At 37.1% G+C, this 21,385-nt stretch overlaps 1 protein-coding gene across 1 annotated transcript in view; it reads left to right on the top strand.

Moving 5' to 3' along the window:
* Positions 1-19,594, top strand: part of LOC135199975 (DBH-like monooxygenase protein 1) — a 21,839-nt gene extending 2,245 nt beyond the window's left edge. Inside the window, exons 3-17 of the mRNA XM_064228167.1 lie at positions 1,779-1,889; positions 2,466-2,615; positions 3,960-4,139; positions 7,906-7,992; positions 8,391-8,586; positions 9,853-9,957; positions 10,433-10,596; positions 11,360-11,477; positions 12,088-12,212; positions 12,488-12,633; positions 14,003-14,023; positions 14,856-14,983; positions 16,231-16,379; positions 17,815-17,902; positions 18,470-19,594. Coding sequence (XP_064084237.1) covers positions 1,779-1,889; positions 2,466-2,615; positions 3,960-4,139; positions 7,906-7,992; positions 8,391-8,586; positions 9,853-9,957; positions 10,433-10,596; positions 11,360-11,477; positions 12,088-12,212; positions 12,488-12,633; positions 14,003-14,023; positions 14,856-14,983; positions 16,231-16,379; positions 17,815-17,902; positions 18,470-18,597 — 1,896 coding nt within the window. The 3' untranslated portion in view covers positions 18,598-19,594. The remainder of the gene's footprint in view (positions 1-1,778; positions 1,890-2,465; positions 2,616-3,959; positions 4,140-7,905; positions 7,993-8,390; positions 8,587-9,852; positions 9,958-10,432; positions 10,597-11,359; positions 11,478-12,087; positions 12,213-12,487; positions 12,634-14,002; positions 14,024-14,855; positions 14,984-16,230; positions 16,380-17,814; positions 17,903-18,469) is intronic.
* The last annotated feature ends 1,791 nt before the right edge of the window (positions 19,595-21,385 follow it).

Below are 21,385 nucleotides of genomic sequence, written 5' to 3'. Positions count from 1 at the left end.
ACACCGCAATGGCGTGAATTTCCTGAAGGTTATATTTCGGTTTCAGGACGTACGATATATTCAAGACAAAATTCGTTTTCTTTACGCATGACGGTTTTCACAGAAAACGAGTGAAAAATACGTCGAAGTTTCTTCGGCGCGATCGAGTTTTCTGTACAGTGTATAATGCTGTATGACACTTTCAGCCACGGTCCGGTGGTGGAGCGTGTGTTGTTGGTACCTATAGCGGTGCCAGGAGTAGGATTATGGCTAACTTTAACCTTAAATCAAATAAAAACTACTGAGGGTAGAGGACATTAATTTGGTATGTTTGATGATTGGAGGGTCTATGATCAACATACTAATTTGTAACCCTCTACCCTCAGTAGTAGTGCGGAAAAAAGGGCGGACCGAAAAAAAGTGCGGGGAAAAAAAGCGCGGACAAAAAAAATGCGGACAGAAAAGCGCGGACAAAAAAAATGCGGCCAGAAAAGTGCGGACAAAAAAAAAAGTACGGACAGAAAAAATTACGGACAAATGAAAGTGCGACAGAAAAAATTACGGACAAATGAATGTGCGACAGAAAAAATTACGGACAAATGAAAGTGCGACAGAAAAAATTACGGACAAATGAAAGTGCGACAGAAAAAATTACGGACAAATGAAAGTGCGACAGAAAAAATTACGGACAAATGAAAGTGCGACAGAAAAAAATTACGGACAAATGAAAGTGCGACAGAAAAAGTGCGGACGGTCAGACAAAGTCGTCACAATCGTCTTCATTTACAGAAAATGCAAAGTTGCATTCATGATCTGACGTTAATATCTTGGGTAAAATGGTAGACGAATCACAAGGTGATTGTAAAACGGTATGTATTACCACTGATAAATTAAAAGTGACAGATCTCACTAAAATGTGAATGTACAACGAATCACTAAACTGGATAATATTACATTAAGTAATTCCAAGGCATTACAAGCAGCTAAAATATTTCGAAAATATAAAATCTTTCGAAACAAATTCTAAATGAAGATTAAAATGTCAAAAAACAATTTTAGATCCTTCCAGAAGATATAATTTTAAATTAAGAGTATAAAACATGCTCGATGAAAAATTTAATTGTAGGAAAAGTATATTTCCTTAGGATATTCCGGAATGGTTTAATGCACCAGGACGTCGCAATAAATAGAATTCTTCAGAAACATCACTATCAGGGAATTAAAACGCAATTATCTTGCTTCGTGACTTCCGGCAAAATGTTTTTCAATTTGTTGCCTTTACAGATTTATGCTTCAGTTCTTCGACGTCCACGAGTATCTATTTATTAGCTGAGTGATTTATCGATGTGGAAATTAGATATTTTTTCATATATATATATATATATATATATATATATATATATATATATATATATATATATATATATATATATATATATATATATATATATACAGTGTTCCCCCCATATTCACGGGGATGCATAACATACCCCCCTACAAATAGCTAGAATCCACGAATAGTTGAAACCTCTATAAAGATCCTTAAAACTGCCTATTTTCTTAGTTGAAATTCAAGAAAAACGCACTAAAAATTTTCATATCTGGCTTTTTAATTGCTTTACCACAAAAAGTGCTTTTTATGATGAAACTGATTTTTAAAAAAGCAGGAATTTGTGGATATTTCTCATAGAAAAATACCGCGAATACGCTCATTCCCCGCGAATAATGGGTAAATATGGCCCATAGAGAAATCCGCGAATATGGGGTCAACTGTATATAGCAATCCCTCTACTTTCCAGGTGGCTACAACTGGCTACGTCGGTTTAGGATTTTCACCCAACGGTGGAATGAAAGGGTCCGACATCATCATTGGAGGGGTGGATGACACAACAAAAGAGGTCTACTTAAAAGTAAGTGAATTGTAAAGTAGATGATCTCCAACAATTCAATAGTTCAAAAGTTCCTTCCACTTGTATGTCACATCTTTCTGCTAAGGTCAAAAGTCATTATCTAACTCAGTCCTGAAGTACCTAAAATCCTAATGTCAAAACTGGAAGGGAGATTGACTTCAACACAAAGAAAACAGTGCATTTCTTAATTTCTCAGACATCTATCATTTTATTTCTTGTCTCCTCAATGCCATTTATCAAAGTATTTATTCCTTCCTATGTAACATTTATCAATGTATTTCTTACTTTCTGAGTGCATTTATCAGTTTATTTCTCGCCTCATCAAAGCCATTTATCAACTTATTTATTCCTTCGTCTGTAACATTTATCTATGTATTTCTTACTTTCTCAATGCCATTTATCAGTGTATTTCTTACTTTCCTAGTGCCGTTTATTAATGTATTTATTCTTTCCTCTGTAACATTTATCAATGTATTTCTTACTTTCTCAATGCATTTTCCAGTTTATTTCCTACTTTCTCACTGCCATTTATCAATAGTTCTTCTACAACGTTCATCAATACATTTCTCCCTCCAGGATCGATCTGCCTCTGGCAATGAGGTGCCGAAAGTCGACGATACTCAGAACGTCAAACTCCTGGCAGGTCAGCAGAATGATACTCACACCATTCTGAGGTTCTCTCGTCCTTGGATCACTTGTGACAACAAGGGGGATATGGATCTGAGTGTAAGTTCGATTACAGAGAATTACGCTTACGTCAGTTTTAATATAGGTAGTCCCCGCATTACAGCGGGCGTTCTGTTTCCGGCAAGGTGCTGTAAGCTGAAAATTGCCTTAACCCGAATCATCATAATTATAATGGGAATAAATAGCAACAGCTTTATAAGTCCGGGTTACACCACTGTAAAGCAGGTTAACAGTGTCATGATGCAAGCGCCTTAAGTCCGGAACAACTAAACCCAAACCTGATGTAACCCGGGGACTGCCTAGATCTGATGTAACCCGGGACCTGTGGACTGCCTGTAGATGCTCTTTAGTCACTGATAAGGTTGTAATGTAGTCCACCCTTCTTCAAAATTGTTTTTATATATCCCAGGCAACGTCTATAGAGTAATATCTCACCTAGTCTGACATTGTTGGTCGGTTCTTCAAAATTGTCCACGAAGCCCAGAGAATAATGGCACCTCTAGTTCAGACACTGTTCAGTAACATTCAACCCACTGTGTAGAACTCTCAATGCCGAGAACAGGAGTAACTTTATATAAGGTCCACAATAATATATCAATGGTAGAATGTGGACTTTATAAAAATATATAAAAAGCTTGCGAACCTTCTTCTTATATATTTCTATAAAGTATCATATTCTACCACTGATATATTATTGTGGACTTATGCAAAATTAAACCCATTAACGTTAATCTTTTAAAGGCCCATGATATCATTTCTAGATTAGTTTGGCCAATTTCTAACTGTTTTTCTTAGATTTGAAGCTTTAATTCATACACCATACTTTCATTTTGGCCGACCCTCTCCATGATTACCTCTAATTTGGAGACTCTTCCCACATAAATCTACATTCCAATCATATTCTAAAAGTCTAAATTAATGGAAAGAAGTCAGTTGTTTCCTGCTAAATTTGTATTCAAATGATTAAAGGCAATATAGAGTTTTGCACCAGCCTCACCAAACAATAAAATTATAGCCATGTTTCCCTAAGTCACTAGAATAACTGAAATTATTCAATTCATTCTGGATGAAGATGGTTACTTAATACAGTATACATAAGTCCTCCAGCCGTTTCAAATCCAAAAATGTCAGTAAAGCCTTTAACTAATCCTTATCAAAATTCTATGTCAGCCCTGAATCAATGACAGGATATTTACATAATCTTACTTTCATATCTATAGCTAAAATAATGTTAATAAATATAACTTACAAACCAATGCTAAGGTAACCAAATCTTCATAATAAATTCTAATGTCTCATGAAACCATTCATTTATTAATGATGCTAATCGTTCAGACCATTACAGCTCTTGTTTGCCTTTAACATTTGGCTGAATTTCCCCAGAAAGAGGACACGACTCGTATCATCTGGGCCTACGGGACCTCAGATCCATCGAAGGGTGACCCCATGGCCATTAGTTACCATACCCAAAGGGGCACCAAGAGCTTGTTCTTGAACGAGCCTCGCCTCCAGATGCCCAACTTTGGCAGCGACGTCCAGACGTGGGACCTGAGGTCACCTAATGTGAGATTTGCCAGAACTTTTGTTTCCTAACATGAGGATCTTTTCATTTTTGGTATTTAATTCAAGAATTGAAAAGAACAAAAGCAGGTCATATTATCTGGAGTTAACTAAAATATGATCTTCTCAATTGTAATCACTTGATTTACGATCTTTCTTCATAGTAGGATCTTGTCATTTATGTGAATCCATTCATGAATTTAAGATTGAAAACAGATTTAATTTGAAGTTAACCAAAGTATGATATTTGCAAATTGCGTGACTTGCAGAGGCCATTGACTTGAAATTCAAGCTTCCAGAGATTATTATTATAATCATTATTATTATTGTTATTATTATTATTATTATTAATTATTTATTATTATTATTATTATTATTATTATTATTATTATTCTGAAGATAAGCCCTGTTCATATGGACCAGGGCTACTGCAGCCACTGAATTGAAATGCAAGCTTCCAAAGGATATTATTATTATTATTATTATTATTATTACTTTTTTTTTTTTTTTTTTTTTGCTCTATCACAGTCCTCCAATTCGACTGGGTGGTATTTATAGTGTGGGGTTCCGGGTTGCATCTGCCTCCTTAGGAGTCCATCACTTTTCTTACTATGTGTGCCGTTTCTAGGATCACACTCTTCTGCATGAGTCCTGGAGCTACTTCAGCCTCTAGTTTTTCTAGATTCCTTTTCAGGGATCTTGGGATCGTGCCTAGTGCTCCTATGATTATGGGTACGATTTCCACTGGCATATCCCATATCCTTCTTATTTCTATTTTCAGATCTTGATACTTATCCATTTTTTTCCCTCTCTTTCTCTTCAACTCTGGTGTCCCATGGTATTGCGACATCAATGAGTGATACTTTCTTCTTGACTTTGTCAATCAACGTCACATCTGGTCTGTTTGCACGTATCACCCTATCCGTTCTGATACCATAGTCCCAGAGGATCTTTGCCTGATCGTTTTCTATCACTCCCTCAGGTTGGTGCTCGTACCACTTATTACTGCAAGGTAGCTGATGTTTCTTGCACAGGCTCCAGTGGAGGGCTTTTGCCACTGAATCATGCCTCTTTTTGTACTGGTTCTGTGCAAGTGCCGGGCATTCGCTTGCTATGTGGTTTATGGTTTCATTTTTCGTATTGCACTTCCTACATATGGGAGAGATGTTATTTCCGTCTATCGTATTTTGAACATATCTGGTTCTTAGGGCCTGATCTTGTGCCGCTGTTATCATTCCTTCAGTTTCCTTCTTTAGCTCTCCCCTCTGTAGCCATTGCCAATTGTCATCGCTGGCTAGTTCTTTAGTCTGTCTCATGTATTGTCCGTGCAATGGTTTGTTGTGCCAGTCCTCTGTTCTGTCTGTCTTTCTCCTGTCTCTGTATATTTCTGGGTCTTCGTCTACTTTTATTAGTCCTTCTTCCCATGCATTCTTTAGCCACTCGTCTTCACTGGTTTTCAGATATTGCCCCAGTGCTCTGTTTTCGATGTTGACGCAGTCCTCTATACTTAGTAGTCCTCTCCCTCCTTCCTTTCGTGTTATGTATAGTCTGTCCGTATTTGCTCTTGGGTGTAGTGCTTTGTGTATTGTCATATGTTTCCTGGTTTTCTGATCTATGCTGCGGAGTTCTGCCTTCGTCCATTCCACTATTCCTGCGCTGTATCTGATTACTGGCACTGCCCATGTGTTTATGGCTTTTATCATATTTCCGGCATTGAGTTTTGACTTGAGTATCGCCTTGAGTCTCTGCATATATTCTTTCCTGATCGTGTCCTTCATCTCTTGGTGTTTTATATCCCCTCCTTCCATTATTCCCAGGTATTTGTATCCAGTCTCATCTATGTGTTTGATGTTGCTCCCATCTGGTAGCTTTATCCCTTCAGTTCTCGTTACTTTCCCTTTTTGTACGTTGACTAAGGCGCATTTTTCTATTCCAAACTCCATCCTGATGTCCCCAGATACAATCCTTACAGTCTAGATTAGGGTATCTATTTCCTTGATGCTCTTACCATACAGCTTGATGTCGTCCATGAACATCAGATGGTTGATTCTGTTGCCTCTTTTCTTGAGTTGGTACCCGGCATCCATCTTCTGTAGTACTTTTGTCATGGGAATCATGGCTACTACGAAGAGTAGTGGGGACAGTGAGTCGCCCTGGAAGATCCCTCTCCTGATATTAACCTCTGCTAGTCTTATTCCAGAGCTTGTAAGTATTGTATTCCAGTTGCGCATTGTATTTTTGAGGAAGCTGATGGAGTTTTCCTCTGCCCCATATATTTTCAGGCATTCTATTAGCCATGTGTGTGGTATCATGTCGAAGGCTTTCTTGTAGTCTATCCATGCCATGCTTAGGTTGGTTTTCCTTCTCCTACTGTTCTTCATTACCATTTTGTCTATCAGGAGCTGGTCTTTTGTGCCCCTACACTTTCTTCTGCAGCCTTTCTGTTGGTGGGGGATGGTGTTTGTCTCCTCTAGGTAGTTGTATAGCCTTTCACTGATGATACCTGTTAGTAACTTCCACATTATTGGTAGGCAGGTGATAGGCCTGTAGTTACTGGCTATATTTCCCTTACTCTTGTCTTTTTGTACTAAGGATGTTCTTCCTGTGGTCATCCATTTGGGTGCTTGGTGATTTGAGAATACAATGCTGGAGTTGTTCTGCTATTCGTGGGTGTAGGGCGTTGAAGTTTTTGAGCCAGTATCCATGGACTTCATCGGGACCTGGGGCTTTCCAGTTTGGCATTTTCTTTAGTTGGTGTCTGACTGTGTCTGTCGTGATCTCTGTGAATCTTTTGTTTTATTCTCCCTGTTTCTTCTTCCTTGACTTCCTGAGCCATGTTGCATGTTTGTTGTGTATACCATATTGCTCCATATGTTTTCCCAGAGTCTCTTACTTGGTTCGGCTTTCAGGAATTTCTGGGTGGTTGTCTTCCCCTCTTAGTTGGCTGTATAGTCTTTCTGGTTGGTTTCCGAATAGTTTGTTCAGTTGGTATCCCTTATTCCTGTTCATGTACCGTTGGATCTTATGTGCTTTGGCCTTAAGCCTCTGTTTTACATCTATTGTGTTGTTTAGTCCCCTCTCTTGTACTTTGTATTTCTCGTTGAGTTCCTCCCTTGTTTTCTTGCTTCTTAGCCTTTCCTTTTTCTGCCATCTCTTTCAGTTTACTCAAGTCAGATCTCATCACCATTATTATTATTATTATATTATTATTATTATATTATTATTATTATTATTATTATTATTATTATTATTATTATTATTATTATTATTATTATTATTATGAAGATGAACCCTGTTCATATAGAACAAGCCTACAGCAGTCACTGACCTGAAATTCAAGCTTCCAAAGAATGTAGATTTCATTTGGAAAAAAATTATAGAAGCCAATTGGAAATATAGAAATTGAAGATTGAGCATTAGAAAAAAATAAGTTAAATAAAATAACTGATAAATAAATAGGAAAATATATAAATGAATAACTGAATTCAAACACTCACCTTCATTTAAAGTAGCACTGATTTATATGGCACGGGGCACATACACAACAGTCTTACTGTCCTCAGTAGCTGAATTTGTAAGTCAATAATTATCCAAGGACCTCTTGTCTCAGCTTCTTGCAGAATTGGTAACATACCTGATGAGTGAAAATAAATTGAGTCTCTATATCACTGTTGTGCGTGATTTAAACCTGTAATGAAAATAAAGGATTTAACCAATGAAAATTTGAATCTGATGTGTCCAGTGGATAAGGGTTATCATTAACTTCCAGATAACGCTGCCGAATGACTTGAAGACACTTTATTGGTGCAAAATGTTCAAGGTTCCTCCTCTGCCTCGAAAAACCCACGTCATTGGAGTAAGTTCTGTCATGTTTTTATCATAGGATTAGTGACAACCACAAACATATATACATATATATATATATATATATATATATATATATATATATATATGTGTGTGTGTGTGTGTGTGTGTGTGTGTGTGTGTGTGTTTGTGTGTGTGTATTGTTCCTATATATTTTTTCACCACACTTTTGATACGCTCGTTCAACTACAAAAGCCTGAGATGCAAATGAAGAACCACATGAAGAAAACCTGACGCCCCGGGCGAAATTTGAACTCTAAAACGGAATGTAAAAAAACTAGGTATAATGATACCCACCCTGTATGTTTGTGTGTGTGTATTTACTAAAAGACTATTGCCCAGAGGTTCTCCAGCATCGAAATATCTCTTCCTTACTGGCTTTTCCAACAGTACGTCCCACTCATTGCCAGCGACAACATCCAGCACGTTCACCACATCTTGATTTATGAGTGCTACATCCCGGAGAGCGCGAAGTACTTTGAGAAGTGGGTAGACGTCAAAGGTACCCAGTGCTTCGGGGCAAACATGCCCGTCTCCTGGAAGTACTGCACTACTCCCATTGTCGCCTGGGCCATTGGCTCAGAAGGTTAGTGAATTTGGGGTTTTGCACAGATGGCATATGACTTTGAACTCACTGCTTCAGGGCATGACTTTGAACCCATTGCTTCTGAGCAAACATACCCGTCTCCTAGAAGTATTGTACCACTCCCATTGTCACCTGGGCCGTTGGCTCAGAAGGTAAGTGAATTTGGGGGTTTGTGCAGATGGCACACGACTTTGAACCCAGTTTTGGGGCAAACATGCCCGTCTCCTCGAAGTAATGTACCACTCCCATTATTGCCTGGGCCATAGGAGGAAAAGGTAAGAGAATTTGGGTGTTTGTGCAGATGGCATATGACTTTGAACCCAGTTTCTGGGCAAACATGCCCATCTCCTCGAAGTAATGTACCACTCCCATTATTGCCTGGGCCATAGGAAAAGGAAAAATAAGAGAATTTGGGGGTTTGTGCAGATGGCATAACGACTTTGAACCCAGTTTCGGGCAAACATGCCCGTCTCCTCGAAGTAATGTACCACTCCCATTATTGCCTGGGCCATAGGAGGAAAAGGTAAGTGAATTTGGGTGTTTGTGCAGATGGCATACGACTTTGAACCCAGTTTCTGGGCAAACATGCCCGTCTCCTCGAAGTAATGTACCACTCCCATTATTGCCTGGGCCATAGGAGGAAAAGGTAAGTGAATTTGGGTGTTTGTGCAGATGGCATACGACTTTGAACCCAGTTTCGGGGCAAACATGCCCGTCTCCTCGAAGTAATGTACCACTCCCATTATTGCCTGGGCCGTTGGCTCAGATGAGTGAATTTGGGGGTTTGAAAGTTTGGGAAATTTTACACATGAGTTATTGTTACTACATAAGAAGTAGGAATGGAATGGAATGGAATATAGAGTTTAAGCCAAAAGCCACGCACTGGGACCTTTGAGGTCATTCAGCGCTGGAGAGGAAATTGAGAGTAGGTAAGTTTTAAAGGAACAGGAAGCAAATCTCAGGGCAGTTGCACTATGAAACAATCGTTTGGAGAGGGTGGATAGCAAGGTGGAAGAAATATAATATGAATGGAGGTACAGTAAAAAGATTCACAGGGGTTGCAGCTAGGATCAGAAGGGACGCTGCAAAGAACCTCTAGTAATGCGTACAGTGCATCGCGTGAGGTTCACTGACGGCACTATACGCCCCTACGGGGTACATAAGAAGTACGACATTGAAAAGTGAATTATGAATGCACTAGGAAGTTGAGGAAGTTAATCAAGGGTATGCATTTGAGTTTAATTATTTTATTTCGGGGTATTCCAGGAGGTTTTACGCCAGACCACGTGGGATACCCACTCGGGGAGCAGCATGGAGGATCCACTTACTTCATGATGGAACTGCACTACGACAATCCTAATCTTAAGAGAGGTGGGTGTGTCTGTCTGCATCATTAGCTCTCTCTCTCTCTCTCTCTCTCTATCTATCTTTATAAGATTTACCTCTCTCTCCCTCCCTCTCTCTCGCTCTCTCTCTGTCTATCTTTACATCTCTCTCTCTCTCTCTCTCTCTCTTGATATATGTATTCAGCTCTTTCATTATTCACCCTCTCTCCCTCTCTCTCCCCTCTTTGTATATTCACTCCTCTCTCTCTCTCTCTCTCTCTCTCTCTCTCTTTCTATATATATATATATATATATATATATATATATATATATATATATATATATATATAAATGTGTGTGTGTGTGTGTCTGTGTGTGTGTGTGTGTGTAAGTGTGTACTTACATTGCAAACAGGAAAAATGATATCTAAAGTTTATCATGGCTTCAAGGCCATCTCTCTCTCTCTCTCTCTCTCTCTCTCTCTCTCTCTCTCTCTCTCTGACTTGCATCTACACTTCCAGGTGTAGTGGACAATTCAGGTATCAGAATCTTCCACACGGAGAACCTGCGGCCTAACGACGCCGGAATCCTAATAGTGGGCCACTCTGTGTCTCCCATCCAAATCGTACCCCCCGGGAGGGAGTGGATGAGCGTCGGTATCTGCAGTAGTAACTGTACGAAGGAGGTAAGGAGTCTCGATTTGGGTCTAATTGGTGCGTTGATTCGTGGGTTGATGATGTGTCTGCCGTTTGTAGATTGATATATATATATATATATATATATATATATATATTATATATATATATATATATATATAGTATATATAAATACATGGGTTTATTCTACAGGGTGTCCATAAAGTCTCAGTACCAATGCAAGCCATAAATGCTTGTAATGGTACTGGGACTTTATGGACACCCATATGCATTATTTTTACATTTTGTTCTATAACCGGGTTGTTTAAACTCTTTATAAATCATTCTAGAATATTTATTCAATTATTATATTATATATATATAATATATATAATATATATATATATATATATATATATATATAATAAATAATCACACATGTACATATATGCATATACATATATATACATGTATAACTGAATCACGAAAGTTTGGAACATGATGAATATATAAATAAAAGGTAGAAGCCACAATGGAAAGTGAAATAATGGAGTATGCTTCGAGATCTTTCGACTCAAGGGTCCTTTACTGAGCAGACTCAGTTTCTCATGTATGTCAGCCTGCTCAGTAAACGAGCCTTGAGACGAAAGATCTCGCAGCATACTCCATTGTTTCACTTTCCTTTGAGTCTGCTCATTAAAGGACCCTTGAGTTGAAAAATCTTGCATCATACTCCATTGTTTCACTTTCCTTCGTGGCTTCTACCTTTATTTACTTATATATACATAATTACATATACACAATATGTTCCAGAACATCCCATGGAGTGGCATCAAAATATTCGCCGGCTTCCTGCACGCTCACTTATTGGGCAGAAACATGACTGTGAGACACATACGAAGTAGGAAGGAATTACCAGTTATCCAGAGAGGTAAAGGTTCTGGAGTTTTCGATATTTCTGGTTTTAAGTTGAAGACTGAGTTTTGGGGTATAAACAGTAGCAGTGAGATACCTAAAGTTATGGGACTCGTTGGTATGTGAAGGTAAAGAGTTTGTGTGTGTGTGTGTGTATACATACATACATACATACATACATACACACAAATATGTATATGTGTATGTATGTATATATATATATGGAACTAACATTGCAAGGGTAAAATCCACATGAGAAAAAGATTTTAGACATTACTGTCGAACCCTAAAATAATTTAAGAATTTTAATACTTTCTTGCATACAAACCCCCCCCCCCCATCCCACCCAACCCCATCCCACCCAACCCCATTCAAACTTCCCACTTTACTCCAACCCCAAACCACAACAACCCCTATCGTCTGGAAATCCACCTACTATTTCAAGCACTTCAGAAAAAACCCTATTCTCAGTCTTATAACATCATAACCATATTCTTATCTAAACCAACTGAATTTCATTCCAATTTCTCTCAGAAATATATGAAAACCCTAAGGAAACATACCTTTGGCCTCCTCAAAAACAATCTAACCTCACACGACCTAATCTGACCTGACTGTCTCCTCAGATCTGAGCTACGACTTCAACTTCCAAGAAGCAAGAAATCTGAAGAAGGAACTGACTGTGTATCCTGGAGACTCCTTCATCACTGAATGTGGACTGGACTCCAGGAGTCGAAGTGTTCCAACATTCGTGAGTTGGTCCCTGTTTTACTGAGGTTTAATTAAACTGTTGTGGTTTTTGAATTAGGGTCGTGGGTAGGGGAGACGTCAGACATTTTCAGGGGAGGAGCGAGCCCTATGGGAGAAATGAAAAATTCTCTAATTATATTCGTTATTCCCTAAACAACAGCGAGGAACTGATATTCAGAAGTTTATAACAAAATGCCAAAGTATCGTGAGTTTCCTATAGTCTACTACTCTAGGTACAACTCTATTTATTTATTAATATATCTATTTCCTGACCAGGGAGGAATCGGTACAGAGGAAGAAATGTGTCTGGGATTCTTCTATTATTATCCACGCGTCAATTTAAGCTACTGTGTGTCTGGTCCCTCCAGGGCCAACGTCTTCAAGAATCTCGGTATAAGCGAGGTCTATCCACCAAAACAGGCGTAAGTGTTTGGTGATGGATACATACATACATGTATATGTATATGTAAACAAATTATTCAGTTAAAACAGGATACATCTCAAGTATAAAAGGTGCCGTTAAAACACTCTGGTTTAAAGCTAAGGACTATATTTCAGCGGACTAACTTCCACCATTCTCAAGTAGTGAATGACAGGAGTTACATTGGCAAAATACATAGTGGGAAATATGCCCTTAGGTGATGCTTGGGGTCACCGCTCAGTTCATATTGGTTCTGTTAATTGTCTAAATCTGCTTCATCGTTGCCTTAAGGAAGATATTGTCTATATGGTCAGAACCCCAAGTTCCATTGAAAAGGTTGATCCTATTATCTTGTTGTTTTATCAGTGAAGATTCATTCTATCATCTGACATTTGTAACGACAGCTGCTCTAGTATAAAATTCGGGATGAGTTACAATCCATGGTATGGTTCGTGTTATTTACATGATGGGAAATTGCCGAACTATGTTGTCAATATCTATCTGAGCATTTATGTTGAGATAATCTTTCCGAGAGAGATTTTCCTGTGAATCCATAGTATGACTTTATCACAATCCCTACAGGGGATTACATAAACCCCTATGTCTTTAGAAACTGGTTTCTACTGAACATTAATTAAGGATTTCCCCAGTGTATTCGGATAAGTGAAGATGAAAGTGTTGGAAGGCCCTAAAGTTTGTGTGATCTCTCGTAAATTATTCATGTGAGAGATTATGATTTTTGTTTGTATATTTTTTCTTTTCTTTGTTTTCTGCGGGTTTATAAAAATTGCTCTTTGCTTTATGCATGGCTTTTTTTTATTATGTGTTTGGGGTATCTTAACAAGATAAGTTGATTTCTGATTGTTTCAAGTTCTTTATCAAGAATATCTGGGGAGCAAATTATCAGGGCTCTAAGAAATAAGTTACTTGCTATGCCGAGTTTAACTGAAATGTCAAGATAGCTTTAAAAATCCTTTCTAGATGTCATCATCATCAGAACTAATAACAACTACAAATTCACTGTCTTCAGGAAAGTAACATTCTCGCTTTCATACATACTTTTTTACATAGACGTTATATAATGTCTATGATTTCCATTGTTCTTCGTAGTAGAATATTTTAGTTTTCCATTTGCCTTCAGTTTCGAAAACCTAATTTGAACTAAACTATGAAAATGACTGACAGATTATTATCAAGTTCATGTAAATTATTTCCATTACTGATTATTCAGATTCAATTCGACTTTATATTCGTAAGATTAGGATGAATAGGGTGTAATATGCATTACTGTTCAGAGTAATAAATAGATTATCTATCTGAAATTATTTACTATCTGTATTCTAACAAACAATAATTCGTTTTACTTTCAGACAAGCAGGCACGGTGGACAAGTAAGTATAGAGAATTCGTCCCAGGTAATATTTCTTTAACTCCATAGAAAAAAATGAACAGACATACCTTTAAGTATGGATAAGTGTGAAAAAGTTATACCTGTGACAAGTAAGTAAAGATGACCCTGCCTTTTAGTATGAATAAGTGTGAAAAATTTGAACCTGAAACAAGGAAGTAAGGAGAACACTGTCTTTCAGTATTTAAGTATGAGTAAGTGTGTAAAACCTACACCTGTGAAAAGTAAGTTAAGAGAACCCCACCCTTAAGTATGGATAAGTATGAAAAACATACACCTGTGACAAATAAATAAAACCCCACCGTTAAGTATGTAAGTATGAGTAAGTGTGAAAAACATGCACCTGATGCATTTAAATGAAAGCTAATTAAGGACACTTACCTGTACTTCAAAGTAAGTGAAACGGAATGACATACTTTCATTCTGAATAAGTGTGTCAAACGCACACCTGTCACGTCTAATTGAAAGATAATTAAGAAAATTACCTGTGCCTCGAAGTAAATTAAGTATGAATAACTGTGTTAAAAGTTACACCTGACCCTGCTAAGTAAAAGCTAATTAAGGAATTTAGCTGTGTCTCCCACAGGTATAAGTATGTCAAAAGGTACAACTGACCCTGTTAAGTAAAAGCTAATCAAGGAACTTACCTGTGTCTCCCCAAGGTGTAAGTATGTCTAAGGTTACACCTGACCCTTTTAAGTAAAATCAAATTAAAGAATTCACTGTCTGTCTCCCTAGGTATAAGTATGTCAAAACCTACACCTGACCCTGTTAAGTAAAAGTTAATCAAGGAGCTTACCTGTGTGTCTCCGCAGGTACGGTATAGACGAAGCTTCCGAAACTAAGTTGGCCCAGGGCTTTAAATCCGGCAACGTCACCTCCAATCCGATTAAGTTAAACCTAGCTGAGATATTCCGTCTGGTCGTCGTCAAATCTCCTTCGAGTAAGTCTTGCCTTTTCCTTTCTTTTTTCTTTCTTTCTTTCAGGTCCGTCTGAGGAGTTCTTCGGGCTCCGTTAAGCCTCGGATTACCAGGCTCTGTGACTATTCTTTCTCCAGGTTGCTAACTCCTCATTTCTCTCGCTGCTTCTTTGTTTCATGATTCTCTCGTTATTTTTGGGAGAAGTCTGTGGCCTTCTGACGTTCTTCTCCTCTTCCTCCCTCTTACTCCCTCCTCTTTCTCTTTTTCTTCTTTGTTTTCCTTCGGGTCTGGGCTACCTATGGGCATAAAATTATAACGTTAATGAAGGGATAGTTCTGAATTGATAGAATTTTACATAGTTGGTTATTTGAAAGGACATTTGGGCTTTGAGTGCATGTACATCAGTACCAGATTCCATTCTCTCTCTTCTCTCTCTCTCTCTCTCTCTCTCTCTCCTCTCTCTCTCCCCGTGTAAGAATGTGTCACAGAAAAAGAGTAAATCTCTCATTTAGTAAAAGATCATCAGAAAAATACGATTTGTTTTTTACCTCAAGATCCAGAATTCACAATTCATGAGCTGAACCAATCACCAGAAATACATCTGCTTATCAGTGTACATTTATGCAATGGATAAATATATCCCTTTATGTCTTTACCACACACACCTCTCTCTCTCTCTCTCTCTCTCTCTCTCTCTCTCTCTCTCTCTCTCTCTAGTGGCATCTTAAATACGATTTCATGAACTGGTAGGTATTGTCTCTCTCTCTCTCTCTTACATTTCATGAACTGGTAGGTATTGTAACAGTATATCAATAATGTACTATTATATCAGTTTCGTTCACAAGGATTTGCGTGCCAAAACTAACGAATCCTAACCAGAAGTCCTTAATAGTTTATATTTTTTTTTTATTTAGTTCTCTGAAAAGAAAACTATTTTGATAGCTTTGTCTGTCCGTCCGCCCTCAGATCTTCAAAACTATCCAATTGCAGCCCTCTAGCCTCAGTAGATTTTATCTTATTTATGGTTAAAGTCAGCCACAATCGTGCAATGCTACAGGACAGGCCACCAAAGCGCCTTGGTTGAAAGTTTCCTGAGCCGCGGCTCGTACAGCATTATGTACCTAGACCACGACAGAAAGACAGATCTACTCTCGGAGGCCTTGAGATTATTTTATTATTTTCACTTGCTATCCTTGCGCTCACAAGACCCAGCGAGCCGAGATAAAATTAACCTTAACGAGACGTCTCTCTCTCTCCCCTCTCCTTCCAGAATTCCAGAACCAAACCCTCTTCGACATTCTCACGTCCAGAGACACCTGGAAAGACGCAGACTTCGTCCAGAAGTTTCAAGAGGCTGTGATCAGAGGAGACCACGCCCAGACCTGTGAGCAGAAGACGGACGTCCGCGGTGGAAGTCTGGTAAGAGGCAGAGATCTAATTAGCCAGACTATTTCTGTCAGTTTCTGTTAGACAGTCAGTAGTCGCCTTTAGATCCACTCAGGGTCTAAAAGTGGTCTAAAGGCAACAGTTGTCTATAAGTCTTAGACTGTCTTGATAGAACTGTGAGTACCTTTATGAGGTCACTGTATGTGAACTGTCAGTACAGAACTCTTTAACAACAAGATATCCTGAATTAGTCATTATTTTTAATTAGCAGAAATGAATTGTACTTACTTTAAGGAATTAAAAGTCTCCATTGTTACGCTTTCCTTCGTGGCTTTTGCTTTTACACACACACACACACACATTATATATATATATATATATATATTAATATATATATATATATATATATATATATATATAACATGGGGGAATTTCCCCCAGTCATTCATAAGGTAAGCGTGGACACGAAACGGAAGGCAGACCCACACACCCCATTACATACACAGCCTCTCTCTCTCTCTCTCTCTCTCTCCACCTCTTTCTCTCCATTCTAACAGGTAATGAAAATGAGAGAGTTGCATCATAACACTAACGTTTATTAACAAGAATAAATAAACCAATTAATCAAGTAATCCAGTCTTACAGACTAACTCAAAAAACAGTATAATGTCAAGTCACCAAAGAAAGTCCACACCCCTCCGGGAACTCTTTATCCCCCGGCATTTCCAGATCCGTCTGTTTCAAAGATACAGAACACATCCCGGTAAGTACACACACAAGTTCAAAGACAAAGTTAATAAAATGGAACATCTTACAAGATATCAAACAAGCCTCCCTTTGGGCAAAACCACTTTGACACTTACCCATTGCAGCCGGACACTAAACACTATGTCACAAAAAACTCCCCCGGCGAATGCCACGGCATCTTTGCCTGTGACTCGAAGCCCTCTGTCAAAATCCCTCCCATAGGCTTGGGTATGAACCTATTTAACAGAAGGGGCACACACGCACATACGAACACACAGTTCGATAGCGCCTCGCGGTTCTAGCTGCATCTAGTTTCACAAAGGCACTTTGAGAAGAGTTCATAAACTGTCGTACATTGACTCGACGAACTAAGCATTTTTATCTCACGCCATCCCCTAGAATCTCATTGATCAGCTACTCTCAGGTCGTCACTCCTGCACTGTTCTCCACATTCCATAGGTCACAGAGAACGTATGGATAATATATTATTAATAAAAAACCCTAGGCCTTACATATATATATATATATATATATATATATATATATATATATATATATATATATATATATATATATATATAAAGGCAGAAGGAAATTTCTTGTATAAAGTCAGTGACAAAGTATATATATATATATATATATATATATATATATATATATATATATATATATATATATATACAAACACAAAGGTTTCCTAATTTAACCAAATTCATTTCAGGAAATCACAGAGGAAGAAATCATCAACTACCCAAACTTCCAACCTCTCCAAACCCCAAGAGAAAAATGCAAAACGGTCAATGAAGTTGGTAAGAGATATTTCATCTATTTACGTAGAATAAATGACAATACCTTCTGTTAATGATTTTCCAGATTTAAATTTATCGTAGACGAATAAGGCTGTATAGAATGAGATTATGAATAAGTAAACAATATTCTTTAGAATATAACTCTATAGAATTATGTTCTGTAGAATGTTTTTTATTACCTAGAATAAATGACAATACATTCTGCTAATAAATTTCCAGATTTAAATTTATCGTAGACGAATATGGCTGTATAGAATGAGATTATAAATAATTAAACCATATTCTTTGGAATAACACTCTACGGAATTAGGTTCTGTAGAATGTCTTTTTGCCATTAACGACTGGAAGTATTAATTAAGTTCTACAGATTAATTAAGAAATGGACCTTAAATCATAACCAAGTCAAAAATACTGAAGAGATCTAGGCCATATTGAATTACAAGCTTTATGAAATACGAAACTGAAAATCAATATTCGCCTTAAATGATAATGAAATGTAAACTAAATAAGAATTCTAATTTCAAATGTCTCTCTCTCTCTCTCTCTCTCTCTCACACACACACACAGGTGTCACAGGTGCCACAGGTGCCACAGGGGGTATCTTGAAACCTTTGCCATGCCCTGCAAGACTTCCAGGTTGTAACCAATATCGATCTGCGAACAACATTCTAGGAAATCGTCCCTCTTTCTTCTAGACCTCAGTCTAGGGTCTGTTTGCGACCGGAAGGGACGTCATGTTTTTTCGAATCAAGGTCACTTTGTTGTTTTTTGTTTTGAAAATCGTCCTTTTTTTGTTCTAGACCTTAACTTTGTTTGCAGCAGGAATTGACGTCATGTTTTTTCGAATCAAGATCATTTTGTTGTTTTTTGTTTGGAAAATCGTCCATTTTTTTTTTATGTTCTAGACCTTAACCTTGTTTACGCAGGAAATGACGTCACGTTTTTTCGAATCAAGGTCATGTTATTGTTTTAGTTTTGAAACTATCCATTTTTTCCTCTAGGCCTCAACCTTGCTTACAGCATTAAGTGACGTCATGCTGATTTGAATCAAAGTCACATTATTGTTTTGGTTTTAAAATTGTCCATATTTTCTTGTAAACCTTAACCTTGTTTTGGCAGGAAATGACGTCGTGCTGATTTGAATTAAAGTCACATTATTGTTTTGGTTTTAAAATTGTCCATATTTTCTTGTAAACCTTAACCTTCCTTTGGCAGGAAATGACGTCACGGTGTTTTGAATCAAGGTCGTATTATTTTTTGGTTTTAAAATTGTCCATTTTTTTCGTCTAGACCTCAACCTTGCTTACAGCAATAAGTGACGTCACGCTGATTTGAATCACATTATTGGTTTGGTTTTAAAAACGTCTATTCTTATTCTCCAGGACTTTAATCTGGGGTTTGTTTACAACTGTAAATGACGTCACGCTGTCTTGAATCCAAATCGTATTAATGTTTTTGGTCTTTAAAAATGCATTACACTTCAAACATTTTTCGAAGAAATAGCAAATTTTTATTCGTTAAATATTAAAATAAACCAGGTAATATATTTTGTCCGCATTATTTTATGAATAAATATTTTATGATCGCCTGTCTCCAAGACACTTAACTGACAATGCTAAATTTTGTTGGCTTCAATTTCTGGATGTATTTTGTTTCTGAACTTTGTTAGCGATCAGGAATCAATAAAAATAAATTTTGAAAATTATTCGCATCTCATTATACTATATTTTTCATTATATATTATATATATTATATATATAATATATATATATATATATATATATATATAGATATATATGTATATATATATTATAATATATTATATATATATATATATATAAACATATATAATTATATTATATATATATATAATAAAAGGAGCCCATAAAAACACCAAAATACAGATAGAAAAATACTATATTCCAGAGACTGCTGTCTCCGTCTTCAGGTAAATGAATCAGAAAAGTTACAGAAAAGGTGGTATTTATACCAAGCCAATTTAGGTCACTCCCACTGATAATCTTCCTTTAATCTTCTTAAGCGTCAGTTGAATGAAAACCTGGTCGATGACATCTGAGTCCCATGCTCCCTTTGAGATATTCATTACCTGCCTCTCTTTAATCAAGGCCGATTCTATCATTTGTCTCTTGTACCGGCAGTTGCTGCTATAAATCATATGTGACAAATTCCAGATTATACTATGGTTAGGTTCATTTATATGGTTGAAAATAGCTGAGTTCTGTTGTCCATACCTAACTGACACACCCAACAATAAAATTATAATTAAAATTCCACACCTGGACAGGATTAAGACAGTGACCCAGACCCTCGGAAAATCTAACCCTTTTGGATTTACTTACCCAAATACCTGAGACAAATTCCTGATTAACATCCAACAAAAGACATCCCCCAAAGGATACAGGCATTTACGAAATCCCATGCCTGGACTGTGACCAATCTTACATCGGATTTACAGGAAAATCACTTCCCCAGAGATTAATACAGCACAAACGGTCAGTTAGGTATGGACAACAAAACTCACCTATTTTCAACCATATAAACGAACATAACCATAGAATAAAATGGAATTTGTCATGTATAATTTATAGCAGCAACTGCCATTCAAACGACGCTTAAGAAGATTAAAGGAAGATTATCAGCGGGAGTGACCTAAATTGGCTTACCTATGGATGGACCTCTTGGTATAAATACCACCTTTTCTGTAACTTTTCTCATTCATCTGCCTGAAGAGGGAGACAGCAGTCTCTGAAATATAGTATTTCCCTATCTGTATTTTGGTGTTTTTATGGGCTCCTTTTATTAGATGGAATTCTGTTATAACAGAACATTTTTACCAGTCATATATATATATATATATATATATATATATATATATATATATATATATATATATATATATATATATATATAAATATATACACGCTTATCTATTGTGATTCCCTGAGTCTTAAGTTGTTTAAATGGTTATGTGAATATCTAATATTTTAAGGGAAAAATGTTGTATGTGAATTATATAATATATATATATTATATATATATATATATATATATATATATATATAATATATATATATATATGAAAATATATCAATTCCGAGCCAGAGAGAATTAGATATTAAAGGACATTTGTAGTTCGAATAATTTATATGAATCACGGTCATGTGACAATTATTCTTATATACATATAGTATATTGTTTTGGTGCAGAGGTAAACAGTTGGAATGGAATGGAATGCAAAATTTAGGCTTTGCAAAGGCCAAGCGCTGGGACCTTTGAAGTCCCATTACAGAAGGTGGAAAGGGAAAATGCGAGGAGTAAATACGAAAAAGTGTAAAAATGGACAAAAGAGAATATGAACAGCGGTACAGTAAAAGGAATGATAGGGGATGCATGCAGCTTGAGTCTTAAAGAGACGCTGCAGAGAACCATATAGGGGAGGCGCACAGTTCCCCTGGTGGTGAA

The sequence above is a fragment of the Macrobrachium nipponense genome, chromosome 26 (genome assembly GCF_015104395.2).
Source record: "Macrobrachium nipponense isolate FS-2020 chromosome 26, ASM1510439v2, whole genome shotgun sequence".
Classification (NCBI taxonomy): Eukaryota; Metazoa; Arthropoda; class Malacostraca; order Decapoda; family Palaemonidae; genus Macrobrachium; species Macrobrachium nipponense.
This window is presented reverse-complemented; position numbering and strand designations above follow the sequence as displayed.